This window comes from Dama dama, chromosome 2, assembly GCF_033118175.1.
Source record: "Dama dama isolate Ldn47 chromosome 2, ASM3311817v1, whole genome shotgun sequence".
Lineage (NCBI taxonomy): Eukaryota > Metazoa > Chordata > Mammalia > Artiodactyla > Cervidae > Dama > Dama dama.
The window spans coordinates 21,264,540-21,281,153 of NC_083682.1; the positions used below are offsets into that span (position 1 = coordinate 21,264,540).

The 16,614-nt window shown below is 40.3% G+C and overlaps 1 protein-coding gene and 1 non-coding gene across 6 annotated transcripts in view; one reads left to right on the forward strand and one right to left on the reverse strand.

Annotated features, from left to right (window-relative positions):
- Positions 1-16,614, reverse strand: part of FAM118B (family with sequence similarity 118 member B) — a 45,691-nt gene that overhangs the window by 14,750 nt on the left and 14,327 nt on the right. For all 5 annotated transcript variants that reach the window (XM_061166981.1, XM_061166944.1, XM_061166963.1 and 2 more), the window contains 2 exons: positions 9,336-9,428; positions 5,460-5,712 (listed from right to left, as the gene is read on the reverse strand). In XM_061166981.1, coding sequence (XP_061022964.1) covers positions 5,460-5,712; positions 9,336-9,421 — 339 coding nt within the window. In that variant the 5' untranslated portion in view covers positions 9,422-9,428. The remainder of the gene's footprint in view (positions 1-5,459; positions 5,713-9,335; positions 9,429-16,614) is intronic.
- On the forward strand, positions 15,820-15,891 carry TRNAE-UUC (transfer RNA glutamic acid (anticodon UUC)). Its single transcript has one exon. It is a non-coding gene; the product is annotated as a tRNA-Glu (tRNA).

The following is a 16,614-nucleotide window of genomic DNA, read 5'->3' on the forward strand; positions in this document are numbered from 1 at the left end:
CCAAACACAAAAGCTGAGCTTTCCAGTGAGAATCAGATTTCTAAAAAATGTTTACCTGCCACCATGAGCATGACAGCTTCCAAATATCTTTGTGATGGGACTGGCAGTGATTTTAAAGGATGCATTTTTTTGTATGTTATAATGAAATGGGTCAAACTCTAGAATAAGAAGATTCTTCTAAATGCAAGATGGATCATTAACACATCAGAGTAAGGGAAGTTCAGATTCTATATCACCACTGACATGGCTATAATCTGACTTTCAGATTCCTTATGGCTACTTATCTCCAGGAAGCCATCACTTACAAAATTTTGGTGTAGTATCAACAGCGAATATCTATGGTTATCCAAAAAGCGTATTAAAATACTTTCCTTTTTTCCAAGTGTGTACCTGTGAGACCTCACTTTTTTCATACAGTTATACCAAAACCCCACAAACACACCAAACTGACTACATAAAGCAGATGTGAGGGTCTGTTTTCTATTAGGCCAAACACTGAAGAGATTTGCAAAATATGAAACAATACCACTATTCTCACTAATTTATTATTCTTTTTCACTAATTTATTTTTGTTTTGAAAAATATAGTTGTGTTTCATAAACATGTTATTTATGTTAACATGTAACGGGTTTATTATTTTTAAGAGAATTTACTATTTTTTCAATTTCTCCGTTTTTATTTCTAATAGTGAATATGAAAGAGATATAACCCACAGAAACAAAAGCTGTTTGAGATTCTCAATTATTTTTAGGAGTATAACAGGGTCTTGAGACCAAAAAGTTTGAAAATTGCTGCTCTGTTGGAACTGACAATTACACTTTAAGGTGAGTGATAAATCTTCATCCAGAGATAATCGTTCAGTCCAGTCCATGACTTGGTTAGTATACACTGACACTGACTTTAAGTTCCCTCATTACTTTCAGTCGTAACTAACCCAACTAACAAGGTCATACTTCTACTCTCTGAAGACCACTCCAACAGACAAGCGTCATGGCAGACAAGTCCATGCTACCAAGTCTTCCTGGACTAATACATAATACAGCATTCTTTGTCCTCATGAGCTTTCTTTTCCCCCTAGAAAGACAACATTTTTATTGCTATCTATTTAATTTTTATTGGGAGTACAGTTGCTTTACAATGTTGTGTTAGGTTCTACTGTATAGTAAAGTCAATCAGTTATATGTACACACATATCCCGTCTTTTTTTGGACTTCCTTCCCATTTAGGGCTTTCCAGGTGGCTCAGATAGTAAAGAATCTGCCTGCGATGCAGGAGACCCAGATTCCATCTCTGGGCTGGGACAATCCTCTGGAGAAGGAAATGGCAATCCACTCCAGTATTCTTGCCTGGAGAATCCCATGGACAGAGGAGCCTGGCGGGCTAGTCTGTGGGGTCACAGTCAGACACGACTGAGCGACTGACACTTCACTTCGGTCACCACAGAGCACCGAGCAGGGTTCTCTCAGCTACACAGCAGGTTCTCACTGACAACATTTTAATTGACTGGCTGACATACTTCTTTAATACTTTTCCCTTATATTTGGGGGCTGTATAATTTTTAATTACCATTTTATATGAAAAGTTCATATCTTTTTAACATTAAAAAATTACGTATGCTTTCTTCTGTCTCAAGTGCACTTGTCAGGTATTAACACAGTCACTCTCACTTTCACTGACTAGTGTTCAAATCATAATTTTCTCATCCTTTTACCTTTAACGGTTCTATGGAGATACAGTTCACATACAATTCACTTATTTGAAGTGCACAGCTGAGTGGTTATCTGTAGATCCACAAACATGTGCAACTGTCATCACAGTCATTTTTTTTTTGGCCATATATCATGTGGCTTGCGGGATTCTCAGTTCCCCAATCAGGGACTGAACCCAGCTGCAGCAGTGAAAGCCCAAAATCTAATCACCAGGCCGCCAGGGAACTCCCTACCACAGTCAATTTTAGAAGATCTTCACCGTCTCAAGAAGAAAGCCTGTACCCTGGAAGTCTCGCCTCCTGCCCACCAACCCCCGCTACTTGCTCCAGTCCTAGGCCACTACTAGGCTGCTTTCTGCTCTTACAAATTTCCCTGGTCTGGACACTTCATATGATTGGAATCTTCTAACATGTGGTCTTCTGTGACTGTCTTCCACTCAGCATAATATTTTATTTATTTATTTTTAGGTTTTTTTTTTCCATTTATTTTTATTAGTTGGAGGCTAATTCCTTTACAATATTGTAGTGGTTTTTGCCATACATTGACATGAATCAGCCATGGATTTACATGTGTTCCCTATCCTGATCCCCCCTCCCGCCTCCCTCCCCATCCCATCCCTCTGGGTCTTCCCAGTGCACCAGCCCCGAACACTTGTTTCATGCATCCAACCTGGACTGGCAATCTGTTTCACCCTTGAAAATATACATGTTTCAATGCTATTCTCTCAGATCATCCCACCCTCGCCTTCTCCCAGAGAGTCCAAAAGTCTGTTCTATACATCTGTGTCTTTTTCTGTCCTGCATATAGGGTTATTGTTACCATCTTTTAAAATTCCATATATATGCATTAGTATACTGTATTGGTATTTATCTTTCTGGCTTACTTCACTCTGTATAATGGGCTCCAGTTTCATCCATCTCATTAGAATTGATTCAAACGTATTCTTTTTAATGGCTGAGTAATATTCCATTGTGTATATGTACCATAGCTTTCTTATCCATTTGTCTCAGCATAATATTTTAAAGGTTCACTCACATTGCACCATGTATCAGTAATTTGATTCCTTTTTACTAGCAAGTAATAGTCCACTGCAAGAATGTCACATTTTGTTTATTTGACAGCAGATGGACAGCTGCACTATTTTCACCTTCTGTCCATTATGAATAATGCTATAAACATTTATTTATAAGGTTTTGGCATGGACAGATGCTTTCATTCCTCTTGGGTGTGTAGATATGTACGCATATGCAAATGGACCTGCTGGGTCACATGACAACTCTGTATTTATTTGAGAAATGGCCAGACTGTTTCCCACCTTGTCTGTACAGTTTCACAATCCCAGCAATGAGGGTGCCAATTTCTCCAGAGCCTCGCCAACATTTACGATCCGACTGATTCTAGCTATCCCAGTATGAAGGGGTACGGGTTTTTTTGACTGCACTGGGTCTCCACTGAGGTGCATGGGGGCTTCTCTAGTTGTGGTGTGAGGGCTTAGCTGCCCCATGGCACATGGGATCTTAGTACCCTGACCAGGGATTGAACCCACGTCGCCTGCATTGGAAGGTGGATTCTTAACCACTGGACCATGTCACAGAAGCCCCTGACTTGGTTTTTGATCTGTGTTTTTCCAATGACTAATGATGTCAAGCATCTTTTCATGTACTTATTGGCTATTTGTATATCTTCCTTGAAGAAATGTCTATTCAAATCCTTTGCCATTTAAAAACTGATTTTAAATGCCAGAGAGGGTGTGGAGAAAAGGGAGCCTTCCTACACTGTTGGTGGAAATTTAAATTGGTACAGCCACTATGGAAAACAGTATAGAGGTTCCTTAAATAGAGTTACCATGTGATCCAGCAATCCTACTCCTGGGTATATATCTGGAGAAAACTCTAATTCAAAAAATTACACACACCTCTACGTTCACAGTGGTACAATTTACAATAGCCAAGACATGGAAGCAACCTAAATGTCCACTGACAGGTGAATGGGTAAAGAAGATACAGTATATACATACATACAATGGAATACTATCCAGCCATAAAAAAGAATGAAATAATGTCGTTTGCAGCAACATGGATATAGAGATTATCATACTAAGTAAGTCAGACTTACTTAGACAAATATCATACGATAAAGACAAATATCATATAGAAGACAAATATCATATGGTAACACAGATGCAATCTAAAAAATTATACAAATGAATTTATTTCTAAAACAGAAACAGGCTCACAGACATAGAAAGCAAACTTACCGTTATGGGAGTTTGGCATTACCAGATACAAGTTAGTACATATAAGACAGACAAATAAGATCCTACTGTTAAAAAAAAAAAAAGATCCTACTGTATAGTAGAGGGAACTATATTCAATATTCTTGTAATAAACTATAGTGGAAAAGAATATGAAAAAGAATATATGTACAACTGAATCATTTTGTTATACACCAGAAACTGTATAGAACACTGTAAATAAACTGTGTTTAAAACAATTTTTTTTTAAATTGGATTCTTTGCATTATTAAGTTCTCTCTATATTCTGGATACCACACTGTTACCAGACACATGAGTTGTTTACATTGTCTCCCATTCTGGGGGCTGTCTTCTCACTTTCCTGATAATGTTTGGTGAGCCTAATAGCTTTTGTAACTTTGACGAAGTGCAGTTTACCTATTTTTTCTTTTGTTTCTTAGGCTTTTGGTGTCACAATTAAAAAACTACTGCCAGATCCAAGGTCATGATGCTTTAAAACTATATTTTCTTCTAAAAGTTTTATATCTTTTAACTCTTAACATTTAGGTCTTTAATCTACTGAGTTAATTTTTGTATATGGTATGAGGTAGAGGTACCAAGAACTCTTAAAGTCTATTAATTCTTTATACTGTTCTAGGTAAGTAACATTTTATTTCAATTAAGGACAATGAAATGAAAAGAGGAAGTAACAGGCCCTAAGTTTCTGAATGAGTCAGGAACCAGAAGGGAATGACTTTTAAATGCCTTTCAGGCTAACACCTGATGGCACATCTTTTCTATAGGCCCTAGGGCGTAAGGGCAAAAAGCAATGGGGATAACTGACTTTTAAAGGAGTTAAGAATTATATTTTTTTCCAAGGTGCACTTAATTTACCAAACTTTAAAACATGCTTTGGCTACTCTATTATATCCAAATATATCTTAAGTGAATCCTGATTCTTAAAACATTTTTAAAACAAAGCAAGACAAGAAGGCCCTTATATCATTCAGGAACTGATTTCCAGCTCCGTCTGACAAACCATGACTCTCTCTCTGTCTCTCTCTCTCTATATATATATGAATGAATGAATGAATGAATGAATGAATGACTGCCTTTAAAAGAAACATTAAAAACTGGCACGGCTTCATCCACAAAATAAGAACTATCTCTGATCGTCCTGCGGTTCTCTAAAAGACATGGATGCCAGGGAACACAGCTTTTATAGTAGTGAGTATACTACTACTATAGAAAAAGTAAATTTAAAACAGCAATAATGGGACAGTGGCCTCACTTTGTATATATAAAGGCTTCAACAAAACATTATCATCATTACCACTCCCATCCCCACACTGAAATGGGGTCAAGGTAACTACCCTAATCAGGTCCGTGGACAGACATTTTGGAGAAGAGCCAAATGTTAAACAAATTTACAAACCAGAAACGAACATCCTTATTGCATTTAGCACACGTGTCCTATTTTAGGGAAGATCAAATACCAAGGCATACAGAGTACTCACGGGAGATAGTTTCTGGATGAGGTCATGGGCAACATGGACAAGGTTCTTGTCTTCATGGAGACACTTCTGAAATTTTTTGCTCTCCTCATCTTCTAGAAGATCAAAATCTATGGCTGCATCCAGTAAGGCTTGAATCAACCCCTTCCAGGACTTCAGGGCTGGGACCTGGGGTGCGACCGCAGCACTGATGCCTGTCCCAATCACCAGCACGAGCTCCCGAGGCTTCTTAGTTTTCAGGCTTGGGAGCAGCTTCCTGAAAGGGTCAAACGAATGAGACAACTGGGAACACCCAAAGACACGAGGCACAGAGCAAGACCATCTTAAGCCACGGTTTTCAGCTCCCCTCTTGCAGACGCAAAGATGACAAGCATAGGTCTAATGCCTTTACAAAGTAGAGTGAGCAAAAAGACCAGAGTACCAGGCCAGTGTTTGCTGAAAAACAGAGTAAAAATCCTACTGTGGGAATCCTCAAGAGCCTGATGAGATCAATCTTCTCTTTTGTAATCCCCACAACCTAAGAAAACCCACTAACGGTCTGATTATCACAGCTCAGCTGAGTTCTGATAACTAAACTATATTTTAAATCAGCATACATTTCAAAAAGACATGTTTGATTTGGACTCCAGAGAGAAAAGAACCCTCTCCAACATGAAATTCCTACCGTTGAGAAATGTAAAACAGGAGACAAAAGAAAAGCCAATACAAATTTAAGCCTCAAATTTGAGAACATTAAGATGAAAATGGGCATGACTAAAGTTGAGCATGAGATAGTCAAATATGGGAACAAATTTGCCTTTGGTTTTGTTCTAGACATCCTCAGGCATAAAATGAAATAGTGGCCAAGAGAATTCCGAAAACACAAGAGCCTTACAGACCTAAATAAAGAAATAACTATTCAACGGACATGACGCAAGGTGGAAAACATTCCTTTCTTCCCGTGATAAGCACTGCGTTCTATCCTGACTTCTGTGTGAGACAGCACAGGTGCAAGGTTTTATGTTTTGTTTCTCCACGCCCCTTCATCCTGAAACTGTATTATTAATAAAACCTGTTTGAAATATGTTTATGCACTTTAGTTTTTGCTGATGGCATGTGTTTTCTTAAGAAACTGCCCTTCTCAGCCTTTTGTCCAAATGATAAAATGAACAGAAAAAGGATCTGTATGCTGGCATTAACGCAAGAAAGGAACAGGGCTTTTAGCCTTGAGAAACCTGGTTTTGAAACCTGGTTTTCTACCTCTAGAACTGCCTTCCCTACTCCCAACTTCATGAAAAACTCATCAAGCACCACACACACAATGGAGTCCTTGACTGCAAAAGCTTTGTCTGTTGGGGAAGACTGATAATAGAGGTTAGAAGCAAACAATGAAAAGTGTGCTTCAGTTCAAGGGGCTCAAGGAAGTGAAGCAGACAGAAACATATACTTAAGAAAATTTCTAGAAGGATTTATAAGAACTGTACATAGTGGTTAACTCTGGGGGTTGGGGAGAACAAGGACTTTTGCTTTGAACTTGAATGTGCTGTACTATTTGAATTGTTTACCTCAGACATTATAGATGTGAGGTATGATTTTTCCAAATTTAACATTTCCGGTTACAAAAGTAAAATGTAACAGTTGTTTCATTTTCAGCTCTTCCTAAAACACTAAGTAAGAGTAATTTTTAAAGAAGGCATATGTTCATAAAAAGTCAAATCAGAAAAGATAACGGAAATAGGAGTAGTAGACAAACTAGGTCAACAGAGCTTAGAACCTGTCAAGTAAGAGCCGAGTCCCTGGGTAGAAGCTTGGGGATGCTCGGGTACAACAGAAGGCAGAGGGTCAACTCACTGCAAGGCTGTGTCAGACGTGGTTAGAACTCTAGGAAGGGAGGCCTATCTCCTAGGGAGGTTTGACCAGAGGCTTCTGTATCTGACAACACAGGGCCCAGCTTGAGGAGGTGGCTGTGTAAATTCTGTACAAGAAATATGAGACTTTCCCTTGCCCTCCCCTCCTAAAAGACGACTCCCAGGCGTGGGCAGTCAGCCTCAGACCTGTGCCCCAACCCTACTGGGTCAGGGGGTAGGAGGAGTCCCCTTTGGGGAAAATGGCCCACAGGAGAGACAAGGCCCACAGGGGCCTGCCAGCGACCAAGCCCCTCATCAGAGTCTCCAATGGGCTTCTTAGTGTTTTCTCTTAAACAGGAGCAGAAACGGTCGCCTTACCTTGAACAAACTCCCAGCATGAGAGTTACATCCAAGCAAGCCAGCAGATAGGGAGGAACTGGGGAAAACAAGGGACAACACAGGAAAGAGAAGAAAAACTGAAAAGGGAAAAGGGACATTCTCACAAAGGTTTTTTAAAACATGGCATCTGTGAAACAGAGCAGGATGCTATAAAAGAGAAAAAAAAAACTGGGCAAACAAAAAGATTTCTTAGAAATTAAAAACATAACAGAAATAAAAATTCATAAGGTGGGAGATACAACTGAGAAAATCTTTGAGAAAGTAGACTGATAAAAACAAAAGTGACAGAAAACTGCAAGAAAATTAGAGCCTCATCCAGAAGGTCCAGGGTCTAAATACCAGAGTTCTATCAAGACAGAAAACAGAAAAGAACCATAAAGGAAATTATCAAATAAGTAAAACAGGAAAATGTCTCCAAAGTGAAATCACCAGTAGTCTGCTTAAAAGAGCTACCTGATACTTAGATTCATATGAAGATACGTTGCGGTGAAATTTCAGACTACTGAGAAAAAATTAACCATCCTTATGAGCGTCTAATGAGAAAAGAAAAAGAGGTCATATGTTACAAAGGACTGGGAATTAGATCAGAGTGGCTATTTTGGCAGGAGCACTTAGACGTTAGCAGAGGATGGACAACGATCTCACAACTCTAAGGAAAATGATTCTGTACCTAAAGTTTTCTACTCAGCCAAATCATCAAATCAATGGTAAGAGTACAATGAGACATTGTCAAATGTCTCCCCAAACTTTTTTCCTCTCAGTCTTACTAAAGAAGCTGATGAGACATTTTTCAGCAAAATGAAGGTGTACACTGAAAAGGACGATCCAGGAAACAGAGAATGCAACACAGGAAGATGTGACAGGAGTTCTCGGGGAGACGGGAAAGGGAATGGCAGAGCTGCAAGGCGGCAGGCCGGGAACACGACTGTCAGAGGGAAGAGTCCATAGAACCGTTTTAAGCTGGTATGTCCCTGGCGTGGGTCAGTGGAGTAGGAGGTTTACTCTTCCGTCACAGTCTGAGTTTAAATTAACAGGCTCAAAGAAAACAAAGCAAGCCAAAAAAAAAAAATGGACACGCTTAATAAACAGAAGGGAAAAAAGACAAGAAATGTAATCATCACATGTTAGGCTCAGCTATGAATACTATGTATACAGTCATACAATGTAAATATCTAACCAAAAATTGTGATATAAAACATATGAGGAGGTTGTGGGGAGAGGCTTTGGGGGTGTGTGTGTGTTGGGAGCTATGAGGGGAGGATTCGTGACAACAAACCTAATCCTTATTTTCCATAATTAGAAATAGATAAAACCAAAAACTAAAAAAAGCAGCAGTAAACAGAGTATTACAAATCTGGAAGCAAACAGAAGACATAGACAAAGCTGAAAGTGATTAGCTCCAAGGAGGGCTGAGGCACTGCAAGCCTTGAAGAACTGACTTAAAATCATACACATTTGTGACCTTGATAAAAATAAAAATTGAATGCAAAATAAAACAGTTGGACTTTTATACAAAGGCCAGTGTTTTCTTTTTCCTTCTTGAAGGCCAGTAGTAATTAGCGAAGCCGACTGGAAGGTAGGGAAGCTCACTACTTTCGTCAGCCGCCACCAAGGGTGACCGGCTCTGCTCCTCAGGCTCCCTCCCCTTGCTTACCTGGGCTTCTTGGTGGGGGGTGCGCCATCACTGAAGAACCCCAAAATCTTGTCTATATCCGAGGCCTGGCTCCCTGTGGAAGCCATCCAGTTTCTAAAATAGATTAAACACCATGGACCACAATGAGATGTGTAAAGTACACTATTCAAAAGAGTATATGCATTAAATAGTTTTTAATAAGCTGTACATCCTGAAAGCAATTTAGAGGTATAACTGGCTTGACAGAAACTCGTTAATCAATGAGTGTCCCAAACTTATGGGATTAAATTCATCCAAAAGAAAGTGACCTTGAAATTAGGGTTTTGAAGCTCTATACTGTTATCTGATATATATAGCTAAATATATGTTCTGAAGGCTCCCCCACACTCCCCCACCCCGCTCCAGAAACAAACAGAACAGAACCAAACCATCATCAACTCATGTCAATCGTTGGCCATCACTTTGTGGAGCCTAAGAAATACCTGCTATTCTACCTTGAGACAGGTCTGGGGAAGACTGGGGTTTTCCCCTGGAAAACCCATGGATGATTGTGCTACACACCCCCAATTATTAACATCCTTTACTATCACCTAAAGAAATCATTGGATCAACAATAGGATAATCAATACTAATTTGCTGACTGCTGGACATTCCTTGTCTCTGAACAACTGGTTCCTCACGGCGGGGAAGCATGACTCTCAAGCTAAGCATACGCTTACTCTCTTTCCTTAACAATGGTTCTATAAACATCTGTAATCTGGACAAAGTACACTCACATAAAAAATTGAGAAAGATGACTTGAGAAGATGAAAATACAGAGGGAAGTAATGTTTATTAAATTAAGTCCAATGATTAATTCAGCTACTAAATCAGAGTTTTAACAAACTCTATAATAATGCTTACCACGTGCCAAACACAATTTACAAATTTTAACTCATGTTATCCCCATTATCTTATGAAGTACTACTATCGCCCCATTTTAGTGATGAGAAAACTGAGGCACAGAAAGCTCACCATGTGTGTGTTCAGTCACTAAGTTGTGTCTGACTCTCGGTACCATAATTCAAACCAAGGCAGTCTGCCTCCCAGGCCCGCGCTCTTAGCTGCACTATTACAACCTAAAACCGTTGTCCAAGTATTATCTTCTCACCTCCCCCCCCACCCCATTTTTAATATGCAGCTCAAAACCATCAAAGAAGGGAGCTCCCACATTCTAGAAATCTAAAAACCAAAACCTACATTCAGATTTAGGTGAAGCAACTGTGATGCTTTAGAGCTGCTACATGACTAGGTGTTCTGCTGATACAGTTAAAGCACTCAGTTAAATTTAGGAGCTGAAGGAAATCATTTTTTTCAGGTGATAAGCATTACATGTTACAAATCTCCCAGCACTACCAAGTAACCAGAGCCCCAGCTCAGCCCATCATTTTCCCCTGGAAAATGCACTCGTTTTGCTGGATTCTCTTTTCTGACAGATGGTCGATTCTTGGTGTTGACACCTGAATACGAAGCTTTTCCATTTTTTTTCTTCACAGAGTCAACTATTTCTAAGGTCCATTCAATCTACATAATTTACGAGAATTAAATATGGCCAACAGCTCTTGACAAGTTGTTACTGGAATGTTCTGGGTCCTTTTACTTAGGAACTAAATGCGAAGTAATTCAATATGCCCATATTATATTTGATCACATACTCATTCTGTCTTCTAACATTTTTTCTTCAGTCTGAAAGATGTCTCATATGATACAATATTACATACACACCCCAGTGACATCTAAGCATAAGCCATATCTTATTCCTTCTAGAGTGCACTTTCAGAAAAAATAACTCTGGTTTAGCATTTACCCTAAACAAAGTGCAGCTACTGCTAAAGAACTTCTAATTGTGAAAATCTTGCACAGAATTCCTAACATGCATCAACTAGTTCACACATTAATTTCTTTAAGTGATCACCACTGGAGTTTTCATTTCAGTAGGACTTAACAGAGGTTGGGAAAAGCTTTTCTGCCATAAGAAAACAAAGGCCAGTGTCTTCATTACCCCAATTACTGCTATGCTACTGAGAAATCCCTCAAGGCCAACAGAGTTCAACAAAATAAAAGACACTCATCAAATGCCAAGACAAGTAACCTTATTAGCCAAAATTTTAAGGCCTAAAGCCTCATATCAGATAGGATACTTTTACTTCGAAATATGTCAGTTTGGCAAGAAATAGGATGCTTATATCTGGTGGATGAAAAGGAAAAATTGAGGCCAGTGTTCTAGGAAAAATCCAGTAAGAGATATGGAAAAAGGATAAAAGAAAAAGAATTGGCTATATGAATGAAATTAAGATTACATAAGATAGCAATTACAGATTTGAAAGCATGAAAGAATTCCAGAAGTCCCTGTTGTCACAGCATCTTGGTTCTACAAAGATGGCAAAGTATGGCTTCTTTGTCCACAGAGGGATGAGTGGGGCCTCTCGCCTGCTCTCCTCATGCTGATCTGGGGGTCTCCCTCTGCTTCTAGTGTGTGGTCTTCGGCTCTAACGAACCACTGGCATGCACAATGAACTCAGAATAATACATTTTCAGATACAAATGGATGGAATAAATAAAGAGAAAAGTTCTAATCATGACATTTTTGCCTAAAAACAAAAGATGTACAAATGACTAGCTAGGGAAGGAGGTCCTTGCTTGGTCTAAAAGATCAGTTATATTTATAGCAAGCCTTACCCTTTTCTATTTAAAAATATAAATAAATAAAACAGTGACCGGAATAGACTGGTTTATTTCTCCAGCATAAACAAAGAAAAGGGTTAACTCTGTTTTCTAAGGGAAAAGACAGTCATCCTCTGACTTGGAAGAACCCAAGCCCCTCTGATTGTGGCTTTTGGACTAATTCCAACACATCTGTTTATTAGAAACTATGGGGAGAGGAAGGAAGGAAGAGGCAGGCAGTGTAAGGTACTACAAGAGGGCACCCAACAAGCTTGCGGACAATTAACACTTCACTAAAACAGGTTAAGGCAGTTGATGAATTCAGTTCTATTGGAGACTGCAGCCTATCCTATCTGTTTTGCGTAGAACAAAGTTGCCATTCTCATTCACACAAAGAAAAGGAACTGATATATAAGAACCGTACGAGGAATCTAGACAAATGGCATAGAGGAACCTATTCTCAGGGCAGGCATAGAGACAGAGACGCAGACATAGAGAGAGGACATGTGGACGTGGGAGGTGGGGGGAGATGAAGTGGGGGGTTGGGACTGACATACATACCCTGCCCAGTTTAAAGCAGGGAGCTAGTGGGAGCCCTCTGCATAGTGCAGGGAGCTCGGCTCTGCGCTCCGTGACCCCTGGGGGTGGGACGGGCGTGGGGCTGGGAGGGAGGTGCAGGATGGAGAGGATATATGTATACATGTGGCTGATAGTGTCACAGAGCAGATACTAACACAACAGTGTAAAGCAACTGTACTCCAATTATATACACACACACACACATATATATATGAACTGTATTTAGCTGTGCCTCGACTGTGATTCCTCTGTGTACCCCAGTCTTGAAGTCTTTCCTCTACCTCTGGTTAACTTAGTTTGCTCCTACGTTTATCCCTAAATTGCATGTGACCAACGCCCCCTTCCTTCTGTCAGATGAGACCTGTATCACACTCATTTCCCAGAAATTTGCTTTAATACAGTCACTGATAAAATGCCAGATCGATACAACTTATTCTTGGGATTTCACCAGCAAACACTGACCTATCAATGAAAAATATGAGAAGGAACTCATAAGATATAGGGTTTCTGGAAAGACTTTCAGGATTGAGAGGTATAATCACAAATTCTAGAAAGCCTTTTAACTCAAGTCCCAAAATAAACTACACTGATATTCCAGGCTCAAGAGCTCAGATGTTGTTTATATCAGTTATTTTCTATTATAAAACCAAAGTAACACAGCATGTACAGGGAACAACTGTTTCAAGGAGGAGTAATGGAACATCCAGATTAAAATCTGATCTGAAGTAGAAGCTGGTGATGGATGTCGACGGTTTTACTGTGCAAAGAAGGATAACTGATAAATTCCTTCTGTGTTACTGCTTTCCCTCCCGTTAAGTTTTTGAGAAGGTACATGCTGAAAACAATGACACATGATGCTAAACAAGGAGGCTTTAAAAATATTTAATGAAAAAATTTTCCACGTCCAAGTAGTATGACCGTGCAAACAAATTTCTCACAAATGACCTAGGCAATTCATTAAAAACGAGAGTAAATAAATCTTCAAGGGTAAGACTGGACACTCTAGCCAGTCCTTAAAAACTGAACTCCTCCAAATAAGGCAGTGTGAATTATGAATGACTGTGCCCTCAACTGCTTACTTCTCATGAGAACAAAAGGACAGCGAACAGATGCAGATTCCTTCAAGTCTGGGCGAGCCCACAAGTTGTCACCATTACAGAGGATCTCTCTCGGAGCTGGAATTTGACAAGTCTTAAAGGGAAGACTTTCCTGTCATGACTTAAACAGCAATGATTTTGGCGGTGGGGGGGAATTTAAGTTGCATTTTGACATACAGCTTGGCAAATGTTATGCTTAAAAACCTCAAGTGTAGCTGGATGTTAATAGTGATTAAGTGAACTGTCAACACCAGGTTAGACACCTCAAAGGTCCCCACATTGTGGCCATGTAATCCAAACCCCATTAAAAAAAAAAAAAACAAAAACCCATTTCACTCCAAACCAAGGGCAGAATATAAGAAAGATAAACAAAGTAGACCTGTTTTTGCATAGAATGCATAAAGAAATTGAGGTCTTATGTTTAAAACTCAATTATCAAAATATCCAGTCAAGAGAGATTTAGGAATAAGCTTGCTTTGAGTGCATTCAATCTTTTTATCCTGTCATTCAACAGCATCAAATGTCTACAAAACACTGGCTCCTGAACTTCCCACTCAGGATGGCACTGGAACTGGAGACCTAAAGAGGTCATGGCATTTCCTTTTAAAGAAAAAGAGGGTGGGCAATTACATTTGGGGGTGATGCACACACAGTTCTATTTTTTAAAAAGGGAGAAAAGGCCTTGACAATTTTTTAAGGGCCCTTCTAAGTCTCAGTTATATTAACCTGGATCATTTTCCTTTTTTACTGCGAGATGAACGTAGAATGTTTTGCTTCAGAAAGTCAAAGAACTGTGCGTCTTAGCATTTTCTTTAGTGATCATACCTCGGCTTCAACCTCATGGGAAACTAAGCTAGAAACAATGAACAGCAATTTTGCAGAGGGGACTCATGTATGAAATAACCATGACAAATGAGGAAAGGAATCAGTAAGAAAAAAGCTTAAGAAACCACAAAAGGATACTCTGAAAAATAAAATTCAGAAACACGAGAAAAGATCAGTTCTGTCTTCCCAGGTGGAGCCAGTGGTAAAGAACCCGCCTGCCAATGCAGGAGACAAAAGAACCCGGGTTCAATCCCTGGGTCGGGAAGATTCCCTGGAGGAGGGTATGGCAACCCACTCCAGTATACTTGCCTGGAGAATCCCATGGACATGGAGGTCTGGCGGGCCACAGTCCATGGGGTTGCAAAGAGTTGGACACGACTGAGAGACTCAGCACACACACATAGCTGGAGCACCTCAAGTATCTCACTGGATAAACTAAGGCTGACTTTACAATTAGTACCATGCAGCCGAAACAAAGGTGATGCTGAATATACACACCAATATAATACACTTGATAACGCACGTGACTTTGACAATATTCTACTGTATCAGTTATTGATTAGGACTGGAAAGGAGCAGAACCCTGTGCCTAATCCCCTGCCCCCACCTACCCAAGGATAAAGGTCCCTGCCTCCTGTCTGTAGAGAAGCTGAAGTCTCCCAGGCCTCCCTGAGTTACAAAGCAGCAGGCTCAGACAGCTAGAGATTGGGACATAGAGCCACAGGGGCAGTGTGGGCTGCACACTCCTGTTGTGTTGTACACACCAGACTGCAGACTGCTCCATCGTGAGCAGTACTGAGCCTATGGCAAACAGCTCCAAGGAATGACCTTAAGAAAATGGGATTAACTCTACTGCTCATAAGCTTGTTCTGCTTGTTTATGTAAATGGCAACAGCAACAGTCAGCAAGGGACCCACGTGGACATCTTCTGCTCTAAGGATACAACACTGCATGTCAGCAGGAAGTCAGACCTTCACCCATGATCCCATAGAAACAGAATGATGTTCTCACAAGTAGGGGTGTGGAAGCAGCTTTTGGCAGGAAAGCGCTCTCTGCAGGAGCCCCTCTTAGGCCAGCCATCCCCATGCTCTACTCATCTCTGGCCCCAGCATGCCTTTCAAATCTTCTGACCACAGGACACCTTGCCTAATCCTGATCTCTTGGATCTTTTTGTAGATCAAAGGAGTAGAAATTAAGAATAAGTAACTAACAGATGACCAGATCTCCTCCTGAGCTTCTCCTTCAGCTTTCCCAGGAACAAACTGTGAACAGGACAGCATCTGAAGAAAAACCACAGGAATTCCTTGGTGGTCCAGTGGTTAGGATTTGGTGCTTTCTCTGCCGTGGCCCAGGTTCAATCCCTGGTCAGGGAACTAAGATCCTTCAAGCTGCAGAGCCGGACGTGGGGTGGGGTAGGGGTGAGGGTGGGGGGAGACAAAACTGCACACAGTAGGAGGAAGACTCTGACTCTCTATCTCAAGGATTAACTGAGATTACTTCCTTTTTCCCTTTAAAAACATCCATGGCCAAGCAGAACCTTGGGAAATGGTTTTTGGAGGGACTCTGAGCCTACCATATCTGCATATTGTCAGCACTCTGATTAGCAGTAATTTTCCTTTCGACTAACATCTGTCTCTCTCTCAAGTACTGATTTCTGAGCAGCCAGCAGCCGGCCCTGACTTGGAAACAGGACCTTATGAAAAGCAGTGTACCCAATTTAGGCTGCAAACGTAAGAAACACAAAGAAAATCTCACTGAGTTAAAGAACAGAAAACACAGATCACCAAATAAACATGATAAAAGAATCTGGAGCTACTGAGCCCGAAAGAAAGAAGGGAGGTAACCAAACCTGCTCTAAAAGTGCAGTCCCCCAGACTCGGCCCAATCTTCACCTCCATCACCGCCCCTCTCTGAGACAAGTGTGCTAGGTACCTTTGCCAATCTCTGCTATAAAACAAAGCCTTTGGCTTTGGAAATCTATCCACTGGAAGGGTAAATTTTCACCTTTTACTAAATGCTAGTTCATATGAGCTTGTGATCTAACATCAGTTTCTTATTTGAAGAAAAGGATTTTTTTGTTTGCTTAGCTGCCCTAT